General features: G+C 42.1%; 1 protein-coding gene across 1 annotated transcript in view; it reads right to left on the bottom strand.

Annotated features, from left to right (window-relative positions):
• The window catches only part of ADAMTS2 (ADAM metallopeptidase with thrombospondin type 1 motif 2), a 168,290-nt gene that overhangs the window by 48,213 nt on the left and 95,745 nt on the right, over positions 1-24,332 (bottom strand). Inside the window, exon 4 of the mRNA XM_062501880.1 lies at positions 7,051-7,253. Within this exon, the coding sequence (XP_062357864.1) occupies positions 7,051-7,253 (203 nt within the window). The remainder of the gene's footprint in view (positions 1-7,050; positions 7,254-24,332) is intronic.

The raw sequence follows: 24,332 nt of genomic DNA on the forward strand, positions 1-24,332 counted from the left end.
TACTGCTGCAGAAACTGCTGATGGCTACGTGCTCCTGGGCAGAGCTGGGACCACGTGTGGGTCTCTGCCAGAGCAATACTGGAGAGACTGGAGAGCATCAGCTCCTTCCCTGTGGGATGGCAGAGCTCCTGGCAAGCCATTGTTAGAGCCCAGCCTGAGATGCAGCTCATTCATCAGATCATAATTATCTGCAGCAAAGCCTCAGTGCCTGGTGGGCATCCAGTGATTGTCTATTTCTGTAAGAAACATCTGGTTTGAATTACAGGATAGGAACCAGAAATGTCATGGTGGATACTGAGCACAAGCTTCTGTAATCTGACACTCCCAAAAGCGTTCCCCTCTCACTTTGTTTTTCTGTGGTCCTACTTCAAACACCACTGTGCTCTTCGATTTTCATCACCTTCTTTATGCCTTTGAAGATCCCAAATGAGCATTTCTGACATTCCCAAACTTTATCTTAATCCCACAGGAGTAACTTTACATCAGCTCCTCTGGTGGATGTACTATGGTCACACAGAAAATCAGAAGGCAAAATCAAGGGCTCCTAGTCTCCCTTTATAGTCCTTGTAAGGCATTTCCTCATTTCCTCAGAGAGGAACTCTTTTTTGCCCTGAAATCTATGTTGAGCATCACAAGTAAAAAAAAATTAAAGCACACAACACACATGAAACTTAAAGGTCAAACTGTGATCTCACATTCAGAAAACAACTATCATTCTGCTCAAAACCACATACACCAGGCAGTTTTAGAAGAGCTTGGCAATGTAGATTGCAAAACAGAGATAAGAATCTCATATTTTCTATGCAAATATGAGTCCAAGGCCTGATTTACCTTCCCTGGTGTCAGAGTCAGTAGGTGTTACCAAGTCCAAGTTAGCTGCTTCTGGTCAAAATGAAAAATATTCCTCAGCAGATGTGTTGGCAAGGCACTAGGTAGCTTCACGTTATGGGTCTCTATCTCATCTTCGCCTGCAACATTGGCTTTAGAAAGGTCATAGACTTTGTTTTCTGATTTCATGACTAATTTATTTTTCTTGGTTCCTCCCGCAGGCTCTTGGAACTTTTCATTCCTGCTGATAAACCGGTGCTGTGAGAAGTTTCTCTAAACACTGTAAATTACCTTTGCACCAACAGACTCAGTATTTTTCTGAATTACTGTCTCAAGATCATGTTAATAAAATCAACTATAGCTTCATAAAATAATTAAGCAGACTGATTTATCACTTTACTACAAGGGATAGGGGTGTGATGTCAAAGTAATAAATATGGTGACCTCTTCTAATCTAAGTAGTTTGCTTAAGAAAAGCATCCAGAATTTGAAAGCTGATCCTAATTATCCACACTCCATCACACAAACCACACTGTCACAACTCAGAAGTCCCTGGCTGAAACCTTTGTGGCTAAAACTCATGTTGGTATTTGGAGTAAAGGAAAAAAAAAAAAAAAATCTATCTTTTGACAGTACCTACCCTCTACCTCAAGGACAGTACCAAAACCTGTGTGATAGGGCAGCAAGGCACATTCCAGGCAACAATAATGAGCAATGCTCACCTCACTGACACGGGGAATAATATCCCTGTGAAAACGAGCACAACGTGTAAGAGTTCTGAGAGGGTCTTTCCTGTAGAAGCCCCTGAATGCCCAAGCATAACTACAGCTCCCACTGTAGGGTGGCAATCAAGATAATGAACAAAAATAACCTCATGGAGGCCTCTTCAGACACTGTTCACAGCAGTCACAGCTAGTGGTTTATAATGAACAGTCAAAATGTGGAGTTAACTCACATATATATATTTAAACTTTCAAACAAGCTGTAATTCAGCTACGGACAGCTGAAGATCCTCAGATGAATAGAGTTGGACTTACATTTGTTATTTGTGGAAGTTCTTAGAGTTAGCTCAAATTTAAAGTGCCCATATTAAAATAAATTGATTTTAAATAATGAGCATTGGAGCTTATGAATTATTTAATTTTCAAAAATCCACTCAAATTCCACATTATTGAACTATCCTTGCTGTCTAAAAGAAATGCTTTTTAGTTTAAAAAGCATGTTTCTGAAGACAGGGAGCACCATTATTTCAATGTATTCAATCATCACTTTCTTTTTAGCAGCTTGAATTAGACACGCTTTCAGGTTTTTATCCAGCTGTCAGTTAGAAACCAATGGCATTTCTGCCCTTTCCTCTCATTAGGGACTTGCTGTTCTGTACCTGCAAATCTTCATCCCTCATCAGCCGGAGATACAAGAGCAGAAATCTCATCTCTAATAGTAGTATCATGTACATCCTATTAAAGAGGACAGATAACACATTCAGCAGTGCCTCAGGGCCACAATTTCAAAGACATGTGTAGTGCTGAAAGATGCAGGTGAAAGACTCCAGGGACTTTCCAAAACCCCCACCTGCATAACTCTCATTGATTTCAGTTATTCAAATGAAAAATTGTTTAATGTATTTGTTCTGGAGTTGAATTTCACTTGAAGGCTGGGGGATACATAATCCCATTAGTTAATTTTTAATACTGATTCTCACTGATTTCAAAGGCAGGTAAATGACTAAATACTCAGATAAATCTAGCCCAGAGTGAGGCATAATTCTTATTTAGGGTCTACCTCCCCTTGAAATAACAGCAATTAGGCACTTAGCTACTTTGAGGAGATGGGCTTTAGTATCCCAAATATTTTGGTCATATATCCATTACATTAATATATATAAATATTTTAATATCAAGCCTTTTACAGTAAGGAATGGAAAAGAAATTAAAGATTTTTACCTCTGAAAATTGCTTAATCCTGGAAACTACTTTTAAGAGGGTTATGAAACTGAGAATTTCAGCACCAGGACTAGGTACCAGCAACACCCATTTCAGAATCAGTGAACCCTTTAGGTTTGGAAAAAGCTCTTTAAGATCATTAAGTCCAACCATCAACCCCAGCACTACCAAGGATACAACTAAACCACATCCCCAGGTGCCACATCCAAACATCTTCCAAACATCTCCAGGGATGGTGACTCCATCACTTCCCTGGGCAGCCTGTTCCAATGCTTGACAACCATGAAGAGATTTTTTTCCAAATATTCAATCTAAGCATCTCCTGGAGCAACTTGAGGCCAGATCCCACTGGAGAACCTTCCAGCCCTCCAGCAGATCAACGCTCCCATCTACCTTGGTGTCACCTGCACATGAATTGAGGATTCACTCAATTCCCTGATCCAGATCACTGATATTGAACACTGCTGGACCTGGGAATACCACTTTGGACTGGCCACCAATTGGATTTGGTTCCATTCACCTCCACCCCTTGGACTTCATCACCCAGCCAGTTTTTTTATCCTGTGATCAGTGCACACATCCAAGCCATTCAGCTCAATAACCTCCATTCAGCACCCTTCTCCTCCTCACAGAGCATCCAGCACTGGAAACCTTTTTTTTCCCCAAGCAACAAGGTAATTCTCCAATGCCACTTCTAGCCTTGCACTTTTCTAGTATTTCCCAAACAATTGTACAAGCAGATACAATTACCGGGGGGCTGAGATGCTTTCTTGTTGAAATTGAATTACCTCCTATGTTCTTGAGTAACCACAGAACTACAAGATTCCACCCAAATATCTTTCCTCTGTGGAAATGCTCCTGCATGCTATAAATACAAAGTTAATTTGTGCAATGTGTGGGATTATACTTGAAAATGCAGAGGACTGTGCGGGCCAATATCCTTCCCAGGAAAAAACACAGCATGACGTACAAACGAAAATGGTGCAAGTGAGAGGCAGCCGAGGGTCTCTGAAGCAAAAACAGTGGCATATTTCCAAAGGTGATTAAATGTCCCGATGGTGCTGAGCAGAGAAAAGAGAGGAGGTCAAGAGAAACCAGAGTTTTGTCAGAGGAAATGACTGGAGGATGAAAAAGGGGAGACATGAGGCCGCGCTCACTGCAGTGGAACGGCTGGCGCACAGTCAGACGATACGTGGCTGCAGCCCAACGTGTCAAAAATCCTCTGGCATCTATCACCATTTGTTTGGGAGTGACTTCATTTCCAAACTTTGGGATAAATATTAGCACAGCTATTCAAGATAGCCAGGACACGCAGCCCCTGTTTTTTCTCACTTCATGGCTTTTAGGTGTGGACTGTAACACATCACTTAAGCTGCACAAAACGGATTTTACTAAATTTACAGTCATTGCATTGGGCTTGAAAACAAAAATATTGTTTTGATTGGGTTGGTGGTAGGGTTCCACCCAAGATCCCTGGGAAAAGTTAGTTAAGGACAACTGCTCACACCATCACACACTAGAAGATCAAGCACAGTGGGAGAAGCAGCTATGCTGGAATTGCTTCTGAGAAAGCCAATGTCTTGTCCCAGAAGGAACAATTCACATAAGATTTATTTCATTTATTGGAACCGCAGAATTTCAACTATTTGATCACCTGTCTTATCGTCAGTAAATACCTCCACAATTATTTTATTTTGTTACTATGTGCTCTTGATTCTATGCTTACTACCTCGTTACCATATGAAACTAATTGATTCTATGCCTTGTTGCTATGGGAAGCTAATTGATTACATCCTAAACCCAGCAGGGTACACACAATCTGATGGTGATAAGAGGATCTCTGATTAGATTTAAAAGTACAGTTGGAATTGTTTGTAGCTGTCGCTTCTTTTTTCAGTGACCTTGGACCTACACATCTCATCAGAAACACACTGCATACGAGTGACCCCTAATAGCCAGGGACCTCAAGGCCTTTTATAGTGGGCTCATCTTCTAAACAAAAACCCCCAATTATTCAAAGAGGTAGAGGGGAGGCCACTGGGGGAGTCACTGTGAATCTCAGGAAAGGAGACCAAAGCCATGTTCTACACAGAATTACACCTTGCACCCATCTAGCAATGGGGGCAAGAGCTGGAGTTGCCCTGCTGAGAGGAAGGAGAGACTGTGCACCGTGTTGTCATTGGCACAATACAGGTCCCCAGCATCACCATCTGCAGTAACAAATCCCTCCTGCCTCTCTGTGCTGGAGCTGGAAACAGGACTGGTTCCCATCAACCACTCCTCTGCTAAAATACAGGCTCTAGAAACCAGCTGGGTTTTGAAGGAAAGAACAGGACAACACTGATGAGTGCCAGCGACTATCGAGAGCCTTTCAAGAGGCCTTGGGGATTTCAAAGAGCTCCTCGAATTTGGGCACAAGGCATGGGACACATCCTCAGTCCCCAAAAGACATGTTTCTACCTCAGAGCTCTCTACAGAACAATTGCTGCCTGTGCCAAGAGCTGCCATGCCCTGTGGGGATGGTTACACAGGCTGCACTTTCTAAACCACTTGCAGAGACAGGCTGCTGAAGAGTTGTTATTTCTTGCAATTTGTGTCTTGGATGGTTTACTATAATTAGGAAAAAGTATATTCCAGAGCTGGAACATTTATGGCATCTTTACCATTACTGTATATTTAAATTCTTAAAAATAGATGTAAGCGACATGATAAGTAAAGAGTCCTGTTTAATCTATTTTGGCCTGTTTGCCACATTCCTGGTTTGGCCTGTTTGACTTGTTAATTTAGAGATGCATAAAACCATCTGTTTCACTGCAGACTTTGTTTTAAGCTTCAGAGGAAACAAACCACACAAATAAATGAAATTCACTATGTCATTTCTGTTAGAATATATGCATTTACAACCATCAGAGCAGACACCAAGTACCCCATAACTCTAATGTCAGGGCAGGTTTTTAACTATTTACAGTGCTATTATAGAAAGTCATAACTGAATTTATATCACACAAGGGATTTACTTAAATTGTATTCCACCTCTCATTTAAAAATGAAAAACAGTGATATTCTGCACATTGCTAAAAGAACATAATAAAGAAAGAAAAAAAACAAGCTTCATAATTAAAAAAATATATCTTAGAAAAACAGACATATATCCCAGACAAATCTACCTAATAGCCTGGATTTCTGCCTCTGTGGTTTGCAAAGTGAAAGGAGTCATCTACAGGCTCATCCTCTTGACACGACTGTAAACTTCAGCAGTGAGACTCCATTTGTCAAAAACAGAGCAGACCTACAATTTTTTACTCAACATTACTTTACTAAGAACACACATTCACTGAGGCCAAAGCTTTTTCAGAAGTGTGTTTTACTGAGAAAAGACTCCTGTTCCAGATGAGAAGGAAGAAACTCATCCCCAAATGAGTTGCCTGTGAGGGGGCTACCACTTACTTCCATTTCCTCAGCAAAAGAATAAAATATATTTTGATTTTGATCTGTACTAGGGATGATTTTTTAAATCTTCCTTTTTTTTTTCCAAAAAATAGTGTCCTTGCTTACTGTCTGGGGTACTACAGGACTGCTGCATTGATACTTAGAAATAAAAAGTTATTCTTTCAAACAATATTCCCTAGTGTCTCCTTTCATCACTCCTACACTATATAGTCTGTTGCACAGACTACAGTTTTGAAGATTAAATATTTAACTAAGGAAACCTAAAGATGTCAGTCATGGAGTAAATACTAAATCAATTTAAGAAAGCTCAGTGTTACACTGCATAACATTTTACTGCAGTGTGAACAAGGAGCAGGGAGGTGGCCCAGGACCTAAAGTGGCTGTTGAGAAATCAAAGAATGTAGCAGAGCACCTTTAAAAATGAGAAAGCCAATTGTAATTTCTGTTAGAACCTTATTTGAAGACAGTTCTCCAAACCATGTCCCTCAGCAGGAAGCTTAGGTTAAGGGAATATACAGCTAAAACATAATGACTTCCAAAAACCTGAGCCCCTGACCTTGTGTCCCCACACACCAAAGCACATAAGCAGGGCTTTGAGCATTTTAAGAGTTCCACACTCAGCTTCTGTCTTGGCTCCTTTTTATTTTCTTTTTTTTTTTTCCTTCTCCCCTATTGGATTTTCTGAAAGTGGCCTGGATTTCCCTCCTAGAGTTATTATATCTCCTGCCACAAGAAAAATCTGTTACATCTTATTCAAATGGTTTACCCAACCTACATTCCCAGTCCTTTCAGAGCCTTCCCAAAGGGTGGCTAGCAGGGCTGTACTCACAATATTCATCAAGGTCAGCAGGTACTTCTGAACGTGTTCTTTCCCATGGAACTGAACAACTGAGTCATCAACCCCCAGGAGGACTTCGATGTTGTAATCATCCTCTGTCGCGTGCCTTCGACGGCGCTGCCTGGATCTCTGCACCTGCTCCTCAACGAGGCCCAGCACGCTGCCCAGATTGTCCAAACCAGTGAGGTTGGAGCCTGAAATCAAACAGACAAACAATCAAACAGAGTTACCAGCCAGGAGAGCTTCAGGTTTCAGCTCAGATAAATTTGAAGTAGCAGCGTTTGTTATGTTCTGTTATATAACAGTATTAGTTTTATGAAATGTCAATTAAAAACTACCTAAATGAGAAAGTACAAAGTAATACTGCACAATAAATACAGGCCCAAACCAGCAGTAAGTCATACCAATGTCTTGATGAGAAGAATGGAGCTGTTTGCAGTAAAATACTTGTTGCTTAATAGTACTTCTAACAGAAATACACTGTCCAGGGATCCTGTGCTATCCAGGCCAGCCTCTATTTAGAACAGTTAAAGATAGACATGTAGTTCAAAATCTGATCTTACTGCCCACAGACTCTTATTTCAAAGTAAGTGCAGTCACCAGTACAGCCTTTTGTTATCTACCACCAAACCAGTCACCCCAGCCTCAACCCTTTAGCTCCTGTCCTAGTTACACACATGCAATCCAACATTAGTGACATGGATCCTATTTTCATTACAGCTCAGCACCACATTTTGGATATGAGATTAATTAATTTATAGCTACATCCACAATTTTTAAACAGCTTTTCATCCTTCATTCCAAATTTTCCATGTCACTTTGCATTACTGCATGTCAGAGACCAAACGGGCACAATAGTTGTCTCCTTCATTACTAATGATTTCTAACAATTCCCGTGATATGAAAATGTTCTCTGTCAGGATGGACATGCTTAATGTGGCACTACTAAAAATTAACATGAAAATATGGAATCTTGACATTTCATCCTACAGAACAGCAATGATTAGCATTCATATCATTATTACCATTTGCATTACAAGAGGCAGGAATCACAACCGAGAACCTCTCGATTTCAGCAAATGTCAGGAAATACTCACTTAGGCCAGCAAAAGTGCAGAGAGGGCTGTGGGTTGAATAAAGGTCCCAATGATTCATTCACAGAAATACAATGGGAAGCAAAGGGACGAAGCTCAAGCCATCACCTTCAAACTAGAAATGAGAAACAGTTCTTGGAAATGTTACAAAAGTGGATTCTCCATTTCCATTTATTGAAGTTTTCACATCAAAAGTGGCTGCTTGAGAAGGCAATGAGTCACTGGGCTCATTACAAGAACAACTTGCCTGAACTTTGCTGCCTCAGGCTGCTGTGTCAGCAGGTCCTGGGCGATGCGCAGCCTGGGCAGAGTCCCCCCAGCTCCCCACTGAGGTGACAACACACCAACCTGCACAGCCTCTGGCTGCCAGGAGAAACACACGCCAGGCATCCCCATCCCCATGGAGCAGTCCTTACTGCCCCGGGCCCCAGGCTGTGCCTTGTGTTGTGAGAAGCTGGTCTCTTTCTCCTTGAAGAGACCTCCAGGCAAAGGACAACCCCTGGAAGACACAGCTTCCTGCACGTTTCCTGCAAGTTTCAAGGACCTGAGGTCCACAGCTGCAGGGATCTCCTCTGCACTGCCCTGGCAGGGCTCCCCTTGCTCAGTGCACAGACAGAAGGTCCCACGTGGTGATCCCAGCACCCCCATGGAACCCAGTGTGCTTCTCCCCAAACAGCAGCATTTAATGTAGCTAACAAGCACAACCACCACGTTCTCACTGTCAGCCGCAGGGCTACCAGCAGCTTCTGCTCCTGGGGCCACAAGCTTTTAAAATTAGTCTGGTCAGAATCCATGATTCCGCGTGAGAATTTGTTCCTCATGCAGAGCCCAGCTGTCACTCCCAGGTGTACCATGGAGGGCAAAGGAGCAGATCTTTATCAGGCTCCAGACCTGCCAAGCAGCTCCAGCCCTGCCTCATGGTTTACTCCACCAGCAGTAACCATGTGTTAAAACTTCTTTGCTAGTGCTCGGAAGTAATGACCAAGCCATCACAGTGGAGACTCGCTATGGGAACATGGGGCAATTATAAATTCATGATTTACAAGACAAATCACAGTTACTGTAAATATGACCATAAATCTTAAAACTCAGTAGAAAGGCAAGCCTAGGCTGGCAGGGGCTGCAGGTCATGTCTTCTCTCTGCTGTGCATAAAAAGCTAAAGCAATCAACAGCAAGGCAAAGCTATCAGAGCTGCTACTGCAGAACAGCAGTGCTGAGCAGGGGGAGAGCCTCAGCAGTACACTGAGGTTGTGCAAAGGAAGCCCTGCTGGCTGGGGGGCTGTTGTTTGGGTGGGTGATTGGCTGTCAAGGTATCTTGAGCTTTTGTGCTTTCATTTCTCTCCCTTACATGTCAAACTAACTCCTGGCACAGTACTTTTATTCCTGCTGTGAGTAAATCAGCCAGAGGCAAAATGTGATCCTACCATCCTGCCGCAAAAACTGCCTGTCCTCCCTCTTTGCTGCTCACTTCATCACTGTCACTCTCTAGTCCCTACACTCCTGTCAACTCCTTAGAAAAGTTATCAGGAGGTTCCCTGGAAGTCATCTCACTGCCAGTAGGCACCAAACAACCACTTGAAATTTTCTTGGGAGCTTAAAAATTCCACACATACACAATTACCTTCAGCCCTGAACTATTCTCCTCAGGACAACACGCCTAGTGCTGGGCACTGGTATCTCTGAGGCACCAACCCCATGTGCTTCCCAGCAGAGGGAAAGCCACACTGGCTCCAGCTGGTGCTGGAACCATCCCAAGACCAGAAACACAGCTCAAAACAATTACAACAGTAGCTTCAAGATTTCTGGTTCATATCCCAGCTTCCCACCCAGCACTCTTTCCCAGAGGCTGTCCCTGGACAGGCAGGGATGCCTCCACACATGCCTGACCTCAAACCCCACAGAGTCCTCCTCCAGTGCTGCTCTGCCTCTCAGCCTCCTGGATAATTAATTGCTGGATTTGCTGGACCATGCAATGTTATTCCCATGTTGGATTTGCTCTTAAATGACAGTTACATCCAAGTGAAATTAATACCCATATCTTAGCAAAGAGGAAGAGAAACAACGTTCCATATGTAGTAAATGAGAAATTTGTGATGTTTTGGCATCTCAAATTTCCTTAGTTAATTTCAATAACTATTTTGTATCATTGTACTGCTAACAATATGCTAGAAAAGCTCAAGAACTAAATAAGACACCAAATTCTGCCTTCACCTTTTCTGTATTACATTCCTTCTTATCACACCTGCGCTTGGCACAGTGACATTGCAAAAGTAATCTCACTGCACTGTTTTACTAAATCATCCCAAGACCTCTCCCTCAGATGTCAATTTTCATCAGCTTTTGCCAAATCAGCCACTAATTATTGGTGCCAACTTTGTTCTCCATCTCCCAAGAGCAAACACTTGGCATTTGCAGAGCACCACAATAGCCTGTGTTGAAACCCTCTTGGTCCTGCTAGGAAAACTTCACATTTGTGAAAATTAACCACTCACAGACAAGCTTCTATTTCTCTCTTTTGGTGTACGTTCATAATAAATCAAATGATAGCAGCACTTTAATGGTTCACCCAAAAATCCCTCAAAAGCCCTCTTTTTTTCTAAAGCCAGCTAAAAACTCAGTGATATTTCAGTATTTTTCTTCTACCACTGCAGACCATCTTTCAGAAGAATTCTCCATCCGCAAAAGTTTGGGATGACACTACCTTATTTTCTGGGAATTTTTGCCTTGCTCATAAATGCTTGATATAATGTTCTTTATGGAACCCAAATTCCATGACATCTGATTCTGCCTCACCCACTGTGGCAGGCAAAGCTCAAACAGATGCTCTGAGTTACTGAAGCATGAACACATGGCCTGCTATAAAACTTCCCCTCCCTGTGTTTTCTGTCACTCCCTTTAGGACATCCACCAAATCCACAGTTGCTGGCTCATGATCTTGTTTTGTTTTTTATATCACCCCTTTCAAAAAGGCTCAGGAAAACAGGGATGCGCCTACAGTCCCTGTGAAACGACTGGACTTCAACAGTACAAGCCTTAGGGTTCCCCAATCTCACAGCAGCAATACTGTCCTAATAAAGCAGTTTCTAATATTTTATCTCCTCTTTCTGATAGGGAGAAGGGAACTTTCAGGCAAGCCCAGAGCAGAGGCCAGGATGAGCAGCTGGGAGACTGAACTGTGTGTCATGTTCACAGCCATCATCTGTGGCTTGTCAGCACAGCAACGAGCTGGAATTTCATTTCAAACCTGAGTGTGCAGCATTCAGACCAGCCAGCCACCATTGAAATGCAGCCGGTTTGCTTTTGTGGACACTTCATCTGTCAGTGTGGGAGCAGACGAACACCTGAGCCGACTGCTGAGCACCTTCTCTGCAGCCACACGAGGATCAGCACTTCTCATCTGCTGCTTTGCCACTCATCTCCATTCCTGGGACACATTGCTGAAGGAACTCCCAGCCACTCATTCCTTGCTGCAAACCACCAGCTTTTGTGTTGTTTTTATGTTTTTCACCCTGGTGACTCAGACTGAGCACCTGTGAAGCGCAGCTGGAGCCCGCTCTGCTGCGGTGGCAAACACATCTGAGCTCCTGACAGCTCAGGAGCCCGGGGCACCCAGCCCTGCCCAGCTGCACCACAGCTGGTGGCAGTGCCACTCCAGCCTGGGAATGCAATCCTAGCACAAGCATGAGCCCATCCACCCCTCAGTGCCGCAAATGCAGGAGGAACAGGCTGGGTGGTAAGGAAGCAGAAGCAGGTAGGGTGGATTTGCTTTAGCTCTCAGCTTCCCACTGCTCAAGTACATCTGCACCGCTGGAAAATCACCAAACCCTGCTGACAGCTTGACAGAGAACTCTCTTTTGGGAATTGCACCTTACATCACGAGCTATCTTTCTGCAGTACCCCCTGCCACCTGGATCCTGTGGGCTTCTCTTGTGTTAGTCCTCTGTGATCAACTGACTCCCTAATTAGCCTCCAATAAGCCTGTTCATGCATTTTACCAAAACTCTCATTTGTCTTCCATGGTAAATTGAAGCCCAACCCATGGAGTTTCAAGTCAACAACGAACAGTAATCATACCTTGGATTTTATCCCCTAGTGATTTATTCTCCCATTTTTAAGTTTCTCCATTTGGGATTTTGTTTTGCATTACAGTTGCACACAACCGTGTTGTGTTATGTTCATTTCTTAAACAATATTTTCTCTAATTTTTAATTTCTTTAAAAACGTATTTCTGCTGGTTTTACAGCCATACTCACCTTCCTCTGCTCTCTGCTTTATTTTTTTTTTTCCAAATGTCCTCTACTTGTCTTTCTTCTCCCCCTTAACCATCCTGCTCAGCTACATTGGTGTTTCATAATTTATAAATCCCTTTCCCATACTACAGTCTGAATTTGGACCCTTCTGCTATAGATCACTCATAAGAAAACTGGGTAAAGCCAGCAGGGAATTAAAACGGAAGAGATCTTCTGTGAGGTGAAAGTAAATTGAAAACAGCCTAAACAAGAGGAAATCCACAGAGTGCACTTGGTACATGATACCAAGTCAGCCCTGTTTAAAAGGCATCTCCAGGAGGACACTGCCTGAACACAATTTTAACTTGGAGCTCAATTTTCATGGCATTCTTGTGATTTCTTGAATCACAGGTGCTAGCTGGTAAATCCTTGACCAAGAGCAATCACAACAGCAGAATTCACTTGAGGAGTGGGATCAAATTCCTCCTCTCACACATTTTTACATAAACCAAAAGTAAGACTGCACTAGTAAACTAAAGACTGGGTATGCATGAGGCATCCTCTCCAACTTTACAAATCGTTGTCCTGCCCTGATGTGCAAAGAAGCAGCCATTTAAAAGGAAGCTTTAAGGCTGTGTGCCTTGCTGACCACATGATCTCATTACAAGCTCCCTGCCTCTGAGTTATGGTGATGCTGTTTCTGGTCAAATCACATTTTAACACAGAGCCTGCTCCACCTTTCATTTGGCCAGGGGGAGTTTGCTATGGCTCTTAGGGTAAGTTGGGCTGGGCTCTCCGAAAACAGGTTTCAGACTCCAGCTGCACGAAGGCCTGCAGACAGAGCAGCTGAACTCCTCCTGGAATGATCTGGTCTTGGCATTTGAAATCAGGAGTTCCAAGTATTTACAGCATTTCATATAGAGAGCAATTCCTGTAAACTGTTTGGGGCAGAACTATTGTCCCCCATTTGCAGAGTGAATGCACATTCTCACAAACACATAGGCACAAGCAATGCTCCTTTTATTTCCTTGTCACCTTTGCAACAGCACAGTGACTTTGTAACTTGGGACATGCCCAAGTGCCTGCCTGAATCATAAAATCACAAAATGGTTTGGGTTGGAAGGGACCTTAAAGCTCATCCCATTCCACCTCCCTGCCACGGGCAGACACTTCCCACTATCCCAGGTTGCTCCAAGCCCTGTCCAACCTGACTTTGGACACTTCCAGGGATGGGAGGATGGGGCAGCCACAGCTTGTCTGGGAAACGTATGCTAGGGCCCCACCACCCTCACATGGAAGATTTTTTTTTTCTTAATATGCAATCTAAACCTAGATCAGAGAATCAGGGTTATAAAGAATAACAAAGATGAAACTACCAATGTTGAAAAATAGAGAACCTTAAAAAAGAAGGAGAAAAAAAAAGTCTTTCCAAAGGATAAACCAATTAGTGCAGTGAAAATGGCCAGGTGCATAGAGTAGCAAGTGACCAGGCCAGAGCCACTAAGAATAACCACAGCTAGGTGTTGCCAGGGAGATCTTTTCTGGCATATCACAACAAAGAGAACAGATATCAGAATAGAAAAAGAGAAGTTAAAAACTAAATTGATCTCATCAGGGCCAGAGTCACACAAAGAATAACATAAAGATGAGAGATAATTGCACTGTTAGAAGATTAAGTGAGAGCAAGGTAATAGAATACCCCAGGCTAAAACCTTTTTTTTTAAATGGTGAAACATAGTGTGTTAAAATTTTAACGTTCGTCTTACAGCATAATAGCCAAAAATGGGAAATGAAAGAAATGGCAAACCAGCCAGGAAACCAGTCTGTGTGACCTGGTTGAAATGGAGCTCTCTGAGAACTGAACACAAAATTTTTCCAACAGTGAAATTTATCCTTTGGAAAATTTTCAGCTATCAGCCTTTCTAATGCAAACACAGGTTTCACAGTTTAGCACCAAATAATGCATGAGCAAAATGTCCAAACTCAGTACTTAGCAGTAAGCTCAAAAACAGGCAAAGAAAGCTACTCTAGGAAATTAATTTAGAGGCCAACTTCTAAGTTTCACTGACTTAATTGATTGTATCTGAGAAGTGTTATCTGGCAAGCATTTTGGCCAGTCATTGTGAGCTGGCCTGTATTGCAGAGCCTGTGACTTGCAAAACAAGGTTCCTGATTTACCACACCTCTCTCATGAGAACCCACATCTGGCCTGGGACAAGGGCTCCATCCCTCCCAAGCCCTGGAGTGCTCACTGTGCCTGGGCAGAGCAGGCTTTGCTCTGCATCACTCACAAAGAGCCACAAAGGGAGCTCGACGTGCTCAATCTCATTTGCAGCTAATGCATAATTAATTAAACTGCAGAGTTCAGCCACATCTCCACACAGGCACTGGGCATGGAGCCACAGCTCCACAGAATTATATGAGCCCCAAAGACCCCACCTGAAGTCCCAAAGGCAAAGGACCAGAGCCTGACCACAACTCACTTTTCCCAACCAGGCTCTAACATAATGTTTATGGGCTGAGTCCAAGTCTGACACCAAGATACTCAGATGTGCAATCCATATTCCAAGCGTGATTAAATTACAGCAAATTAGCACATTAAGTAAGCTGCCAAGCTGACCTCCTGGCTTTGTAGGTGACATGTCTAACAATCCCACTTGCATTTTTAACAGAATGAAATGCCAAGCCATGGTACAGGACCTGAAGAACAACAGATTACATGGGATAGCAGCTGTCTTTCCATAAGCCAAGTATTCTGCAAGAAAGGGAAATGAAGTTTAATTACAGTTCAATAAAATAACATTAAAAACACACAGGTAACAAAAGTCAAATTCCTAGCCAGGGCAGGAAGGTGAGAAGAGGGAGAAAATGCAAAGAAATATATAAAATAACCATACATCACTGGAAATATTACTGAAAAATAATGACTGAAGCAAATATGCATCTTTTTAGCCATAACCTCAAGTCTTGTCTTTTGGTAACATTTCAAAGTAGAATTATTCCATCCTTTTGAAAGGGCAGCACTTTTCTCAGTCTCACAAAGTTGTAAATTACACAATTGAATGTTCTCAATGTCAAGTAGAATATAAACATACAGCAAAAATGACAATGCAAACAGCTTCTGTTTCCTACATAATCATAATGATCTTTTAATTAGACAAAGTAAACAGTCTGCTCATTTCATCTTGTGAAGAAAAGCATAGGAAGAAATATTCCCAAATGCTAAGGTAAAAAATGTCTGCATTTTGCAATATCAGTGACTTCACCAGACTTCTTGTACATCTTAAAAAATTTTGCCATAAATTAGCAGTCAGACAAAAAAAATGAGGTTAAATTGAGTATTACAACAAGAAAAACTCATCAAGACAGGCTGAGCAAAGGCAGAGCAATACACGATGCCTTGGCTACTTATGCTGGTAGGATTTAAAACTGAGTGAGAAGGAGTTATAATTTCACCTATGTTTTGAAAATATCATTGTTGCTAAATCTGCTTGGACCTTCTGTACTAACAAACGCAGCTGCAACTGATTAGAGACTGCAGGAAAAAAAAAACTCACTTGGAGGATGCAGGAGTTTCTTAAACTTCAAAATGACAGTAAAAAACGCTGAAAGAGAGAATCAGTCTCTGCTCCAGTGAAAGCACATGAGGTTTAGTCCCAAGGCATTTCAAAATCAAGGGCAAAGGCTTCTTTTGTTATTTGTACAAGAGCTCTGAATCTGTCAGGCCCTACAAAAGGCAAACTGAAATGCTGCTCTTGTATTGTGGTGGGTGGGTGGGAGATGGGTCCTGGCAATGACAGCAGAGAAGAGATACTTTAAAGGGCAGTCCCCTTCATGAGCATGGACTGGGGCTGGAGAGAGGAGAAAGGAAGGTAGGGAGGAAGGAAAGAGGATGAATGAGTGTGAGGATAACAAAACCCTCTGGGGGAAAGGCAATTTTAGAGGCAGAAGTCGTGAGGACACAAATGCACAAGAGGAAAGTGAAAAGAAATCACTGTTCGTTTTCCTGCTGCAGTTCCCCACTGGCCCTAGGAAAGCAAAGCCAGGGCTTCCTCCCATATCCCACTCCCCATCCCTGAAAGTTGTGTCCTGGGAACAGCCCCTGAGCTTCAGGGAACACAGGGACAAACACCAAGGTTTGCCACGGAAACCATCTCCCCAGCACCTGCATGCTGGGCTTTAATGTTATTTTCTCAAGATAAATTTAGCATTGATATCTGGGAGCTTTAGAGGGATTAAAACAGGTCAGCATGCATTTATCTAGTTTTCTGGCAGGTCCAAAATATTTTTAATTCCTTTCAGGTCAAATGGACTTGAATACTGAACTTTTTTTAAAGTGAACAAACGAAACATTTCAGTTCATCTGAAATTAAGTTCTGCTCATTTGATAAGAAATCAAGCACTTCAAGTTTCAATGCAGAAGAGAATCATTTAAAATTATAAGATATCTCAAGGGAAAGGTTTGTTTGGAACACACTGCCATGAAATCCCTCTACATTTTCAGGATTTTTCCTTCTTTATCAATGTGAAAAATTCAGGATTTTTATCACCAATAAAAAATTTCACCCAACTCAACTGTAAGTGCCAAGACTAAAAGGAGTTTCCATTTCCTCTTTCCACCCTCTACCCCCCTTCCTCCAAAGGAATGATCACCATTTCAGGACCTCTGTATTTTTGTTGAGTTATTCACATACTGTGGATAAACAAGCTGTACTCAGCACTGACTGGCTTGTCCTTCAAATTGGCTTGTAGCCTAATCAAACTCAGGTCATTTTTCTACTAAATGAGATGTAGTTGGTAGCATGTAGTGCTCCTTGGCAGGGAGCAGACAACTCTCCTATAGGGACAAATCAGACCTACCTCAAAATAAAATCCTTTCAAGAATTAGGTAGCAAGGAATTTATCTCCTGAATTAAATATATGATCTTTGTGCAAATAAGGCTTAAAGTGGTGAGAAACTGCATTTGTATTCCCTTTGCAGACTGCTGTAAAGTTGTTTTAATAGTGATGACTGCTCTGCTCTTACTACAGAGAATGAAATCAGACTTTGAAAAGCAAATGCACAATACCCAGTAAAAAGGGCTGGGAAGCCTCATATATATATATATATATGTACACACTCATACACACATATATAGATATACTTAGATGTAATAATGCTAAAATAAGAGAACTGTCTATTTTAACAAGGTACAAAGGTGGCTGGAGGGTTGATAGATTAACAACTCTCTTGCTGGCTGACATTGCTATTAGAAATGTTTTTAAATTAAGTCAAACATTAGAAAATTATCAGAAACAACAGAAAATTGAGATATTAAGTTGCATTTTTTTTTCTAAACTCAATTAAATTCTCTTAAAATGGTTTTAACCTAACTGGAAGCTAAGAGGACTAGACAAGTCAATGGATGTTAGAGAAACAGTAGATGCTGTTAAGGATAAAAGTAGACAGCTGTTCCAAAGCTCCAAGTAGTTTCTGCCTCTGGAACAGTATTTAAAGACTATTTAGACTCTAGCCTATTACTTTTGCATAGTAACAAATGGAAATGTTAAAGCCAACACAAAATAAAATAAAATAAATAAATAAATAAAAGCCCTTTCAAATTTCCTTAAAAAGCAGTTGCTAAAACAACCAAGAAGTTAACTGAAAGCAATGCTGACATACATGGTAAAGGCTTCCAGTAATTAACACATTCTCTCTAAAACTGGTAAAAACAGAGTCACTCCAGGTCTGAGTTCCTGCAATGAATTATGGGTTTTATCCAAATCCTGGACAGGATTAGTTGAACTCTGTCACCTGTTTCCACCTAGTTAAAACTGGCTAACCAGGCCACTCCTAGTTTACCTGATTATAAAGATACCTGTAATCAGTTGAACAACAATCACAGGAAATACAAAAATACAATACAGAATACAAAAACCTTCCACAAATCATCAGCTGCAACACCAGTTAATGTTCAATTTTGGGAATCAAGATGTAAAAATATGCCCATGAGTATATTCATCTTCTTTTTGCTTCCAAAGACCTTAATCTTTAGGTAATGGATCATATAAACTATGATAATATTGATTATTAATGCATATTGTCTAACAGAAGTAATAACATGGTTCCCTCATTTGAAATCAGAATAGGCTCCATCCACTTTCCATTTTTGCTGAGCAAGAGAATATAATTTCTTCAGTGTTTCAACACAGAAATTCTTTGTTTTCCCATTACTCCAAAAGAAAAATCTATAAAGATAAACAGCTAAGTTAACACTAACTGAACTCACTTTAAAGGAATAAAGTGACATTTCTAGCAAAGGGGAAGCAAGGCTAGAGGGAAAAGTAGTATTTTTTGGCAGCTGAAGAAGACACGTGTTGAGTGTCAGGGTTTGTGTCTTCAATAGATTATTGCTCCCCAAGTGCAACTTCCTGCCTGTCTCCTCAGCAACACAAGTCCCACAGATACAGTCTCCTTCAGTTCACCTATTGTACCTGTTCAACCACATCTGAGACCATAAATCAGTGCTGGAAAAGAATGTTTTTGAAAGTCATACAAACCAGCATTTACTTTCCCAACAGCAGTGCTACTCAGTTATGAAGTAAGACATGAAAGTACCACAGTCAATAAAGATTCCTCTTTGCTGTGGTGCCCTGGAAGCCCCCATGAGTCCTCAACAATTACTTTGGACTTGCAGGACTCTGAATGATCCTGTGCTGTGCAGGAGTTAGACATGTATTTATTGAAGCTGACACTAATCAATACCCATCACTTTCTCACTGGTTTCAACTTTATTAGAAAAATGATATCAACAGCTGCTACTGCCCCAGCGAGCGTCAGAAGAAAGCCAAGGGTTGATGGCATCCAGCTGCTCCCATTGCCTGGTTCTCCAGCCTCTCTTCCAGTGAGCTCCAGGCTGCCCTTCAGTGCAAAGCCTTCCATTCGACCTTTCCTATATTTCTCTTAGGATCAGAGAATTTTAATGTATTACTTTTTTGCTCTTTTGAATCTATTTCTGGCTAATCTTCTCAAAAATTTCTGAAGCATTCGGAAAGGTTTCTTACATTCTGGTTTTAGTCCAAGGTGCCTTGGTTTCAAATACTGCAGAGCAGCTGGGCAACTCTTATTTTGCTGAATAACTGGTTCACCAAAAACAAAGTTGAGATTGTTTTGAAATTATTTTCAAATCAAATCACAGGGGGTTTTAGGGATTAAAAAAAAAAATAAATAATGGAGTAAGGACTCACATTTCATTTTGGTGAATATATATTCGACATTATGAAAGTGCCCAACCAGCTCAGGCTACAGCACAGAGGAGGACACAGAACCACAGAATAGTTTTGGATGCAAAGAACTTTTAAGTGTCATCTAGCCCAACCCCCCCTGCGATGGGCAGAGGCATCATCAATTAGGATCAAGTTGCTCAAAACCTCATCCAGACTGACCTTGAACTGCTTCCCTGGATGGGGCATCTACCACTTCTCTGGGACACACCCTTGCCAGCACAGGGGTGCTCATTTTCCAGTGACAGGAGCCAGCTCTGCCCTGTGAGGCTCCAAGCAAGGCAAAGTTACTCCATGCCTTAGGCCTTGAAGGTATAATGTGAATTAAAGGAGTTAGTTCACAGAAAGAGGCAAAGGGCTGCACCTTGCCAAAGGACTGGAGCCTTTGGGAATTCAAACAGGAATATGAGGGAGATCCTCAACCCTCCCTGTGAGAGCTTGATGATTTTTTCTTTTTTCTTTGGCAGAGACTGCCTCACTTTAAGCTTTGAGCTTTTAGCCTTGACCTTGACTTCTTGACCATATGAATGGGAGATTGTTCTCCAACTTTAGCAATGGATCTTAGCCTGGCTAAAAATCAGAAAATACCAATTCTGAGCAAACAGCTTGTAGAAGGGGGGTGGAACACACACCAAACAAACTCATCTGCAATGAAAAAAATTACAGTATGAAAAGAGGGGAAACAAAGCAGCTTGTGAAGGGAAAATCCTTTTAAAGGTTTGGTAGGTTTTATTTCCTCACAAAGTTAGAGTGTCAAACTGTGGTATGAAATTAGTGCAGCAACCACTGTCCATTGCATGGGTTTTAGCTGTCTCTTCTGACCAAAGGTCAGCTCCACAGTGAGGTTTTTATGTTTGGGGGAGATAAATATTCTCGGACAATTCCACTACAATTATGGTTTCAAAATTCCTCTGGAAAGCCAAGTAATACTGTAGGAGACAAAAGAGAACACCAGTATTTGGATCACCTAAAGTACAAGGAAAGTCAGCAAAGAACAAGTTGTCTGAAGCATTAACCTGCCAGGATTATATCTTAACGTCACAAATTTCAGATCCATTTGAAGTCTCACAACAGAGAAACTAAAGCAGCTGATTGAACTTCCTTGTGCAAAGATTTTTAAAAAGCCAAAACCTATAGAGAACAGCATGTGGTCTTGCCTATATGTCCCAAATTCACCCAGGGAAACCAACTCCTCTTGCAGAACCCCTCAGCTGCCATTAGTCAGGGAAAAAAGAGGGTAAAAAAGGTACTTTCTCATCCAGTTGCAAAAGTAGCTCCTGACTCTTTGTTTCCCAGCCTTCTAGACCTGAATCTAGCTCAATCCAGACATCACTTACAGCTATCAATCTCAGCAAGGCCAAAACATGCCCAAGGAGCCTGTGAACAACATCCCACCCCACTGGTATCATCACCTTTATTTCAACAGGGACAAGTTTCCACCTTCTCTCTCCTTGCAACTCAGAATAACCTCCAGAAAACCAATGCACTTCCCCAAAGACAAGTCATGGCAAAACTCCAACAGGTTCTGTCGATATGAGCAAGGAAAGGTTCATGCCAAAAAACACGTGAGAGGGAGGAAGAGTTGTTTGGGTTTGCAGAGAAGATTGCTTTGTTTGGCAGATACTTGTAGAGTATGACCATGGAGCCAGAGGGTTTTGGGTAAAGGCTTTTTAATGTGCTTTCAAGTGCTGGACCACTGATGGAAACACTGGTGAAGAACTGCAAGAAGCAGGGTTGCCATGGCCAAACTGAGCCATTTCATGTACGTGGGCCCTCCACAACTCGGCTGGCAGCAGCAAAACCTTCTTCCTACCCCTGACTTCCTGACACACATTAGCTTGGAATAATGCCCATGGAAGTAATACCAACTCTCAGCATTTCAAGTCTCCCCAGATTTACGGATGCATGGGAAAGCAAGAGGCTAAGATAAGAGCAGGCACCCCAGGAGCTCCCCAGTTCTTCCCCTTGGCACCTTGTGAGGAAAGGGAAAGAGGCTGGGAAGACACATCCAGGGACAGAACTCGTACCAGGGCAGGTCACGCAGGGCCAGCGCTTGCACCAGGCTCTGAACTGCTGCAGGGGCACCACAGCAAGTGGCTGCTGCTACAACTCCTGCCAGATCTGCTCCCACTGGAAATCCTGCAGGGCAGGGAGTGCCCCTCATCAGTGCTGGTATTTCCAGCCCAGGCTGGGCATTCTGTATAACCATCATGTAAAGCAGCTGATAGCAACGGGCCATTTTCTCCCTCCAGCCAAATGCTTTCCAAAACTTCAGTAAATCTCTTAACATGACGCTACCACAGCTCCATAATTATGGATGTAGCAAAAAGAGTAGACAAGCTGAATTAGGCTTCCAATTGCATGTCTAATTTATGTACAACTGCTGCAATTATAGATGCAAATTAAATAACTGTGCAGGAAATGGGTTTTATTAGCCATAACTAAGACCCAATAAAACTCAGTAACTCATGCACATCTCTGTACTGAATATGCCTCTTTAGAATGTCAGTTGGAAATGTGAGAAAAGATCAGGATTTTCTTTTTCCTAAATTGAACAAAAGAAAAAAAGTATGAACTGTCAGAGCATGTCCTTCTACCACAACAAAACAAACAGTAGACTTAACTGGCTATTTCAGAGCAACACATTGTTTTACAGGCAGCAGTTCTATACAGCTTTTAAACACATTATTTATACTCAGTCTTTCATGCCTGTCATGGCTGAGAAAAGTCTCATCTAATAAAACTGTATGCTAAATGTAATTCAGTTGCACAAGAGGCCCTTTCTGACTGCCTGGCAGGTTGGGATTTAGAAATTTAAATTCTAAGCAGAGGAACACTGTGCTTAACTTTGCAGCCCTTCTGAGATTTGGGAAGGTGGGGGCTTCCTAGCATCACAGCAACTGGGTGCAGGGCTATGAAAAGCCTCTCTGGATGCTTTAATGCTGAAACCTCTCAAATCTTCTGTCATTCAGACTTAGCATGAGAGCTGTCATGTCTAAGGAGTCAGTGCTTACCTGTCAATTTGTTTAAAAGCAAAAAAAAAAAAATAGTTCCCATTAAATCAAGGTTAATCTTCCTGCACAGTTCTTACACATTTCCCAGCTATGTGTAATTAAACTTACTCCATGTATCTCTAACAAAACCACCTGGATAAAAGTTTATATATACCACAGTGTGTCTGCACTGCTCGTTTGCATCATTCCTTGTTTTGCAGGGGAAAGGGAATTTTCCTGGCTGGCTGCAATACACAAATGGAAATTGGTCACTGGGAATTACCACTGGCCTCACCTCAGGAACCCAGGGGTGCTCCTGCACAGCCACCTATACACTGCAGGTAAGAGCAGACCATCAATGCACAGCCAGAATCTCCACCTAGAGCAGAGATAATTCCCAAACACATCCACCCTTCCACATTTGGCTGTAGGAAAAGGCTTAGAAAGGCTCTATTATCCCAGGACACACATCCCAGGTGGGGTGGGATTGCCAGGTCCCTTCCCCAGGGCACTCTGGCAGCCACAGGCAGGGCCAGGAGGAGACACAAACACCCAGCTCCTGGCAGGGACAGGCAGCAGACACCAGGAGCAGAGCAGGCAGAGTGCCACAGTCCCTCGGTCCTCTTGTCCCTAGACTCCACTGAATGTGGCTTCCACTGGCACCCTCTTCTGCCTAGATATCCATGGACACTCTCCACGTCCTCAGCTGTCCCACTCCATGATGGATCACTTCCAACACATCTTCTCCAGTGCACACAGCAACAGCGACTTAGCACAGAAGATTAGCAGGATCACTGTTATTCCTATACCTTCCTAATGGATCTGGTCCTGGATTCAGTGTCCTACCAGTCATGAGCCTCTCCTGCCAGGCCACAGGATGGACACTCCTACAGGATGCAGAAACCGCTTCCAAAATTTAAATATACCACCAGCACTGACTTCCCCTTATCTCTTGTGGCAGTTATATCCTCAAACAACTCCAGCAAATTATTTAAACATGACTTTCCTTGCCTGAATGTCTGCCAGGTAGTCTTAATTAAACTGTGCATTCCCACATACACTCTCCACAACACCCTAAGGGAGGTTTCCAACATTTCCTCATTTTGTGTATTCCCTTGAATCATCTATCATTAAACAGCAATAATGATAAGCAAAATGAAAAAAATACAAGGATAGTTTTCTATCTGTAGAAAGATAATGCACAAAAAATAACTAACTAGAAATCAGTTATTAGACGGGTCACCATGCCTCTCCCAAACACAGATCCTGAGATGCTGAACACTTCCCTACAGCTACCAAAGAATAAAGTTTTCAAACCTCATGGTGATGAACATGGAGTAAAATCCATGTACAGGTTCAGATCAGGTCTTACCATAACAAGGATAATCTAAGCTGCTAAAAAAAAACAAATAAGGACCAGAAATACTGATTTTTCTTATAATTCAAATAGGGAAGAATTTACATGGAATCATCTTTGGCTTTATTAACCAAGAGATTCATATCAAAGGTATTAACATTTGATAATTATTTTTTTTATGCTGCAGTTCTAGATGCAGATATTACAGATGCCATTAAAAGCTTTAAAAACCCCAACCCTCAGTGAGCCTTCTGCTCTTCCCAAACCTGGTCCCTCCTTTTAAATCAATGTTAAATCTGCAGGAGCATCCTGAGGCCACTGATTGCAAACAGCTCT

Source organism: Cinclus cinclus, chromosome 14 (genome assembly GCF_963662255.1).
Source record: "Cinclus cinclus chromosome 14, bCinCin1.1, whole genome shotgun sequence".
NCBI lineage: Eukaryota > Metazoa > Chordata > Aves > Passeriformes > Cinclidae > Cinclus > Cinclus cinclus.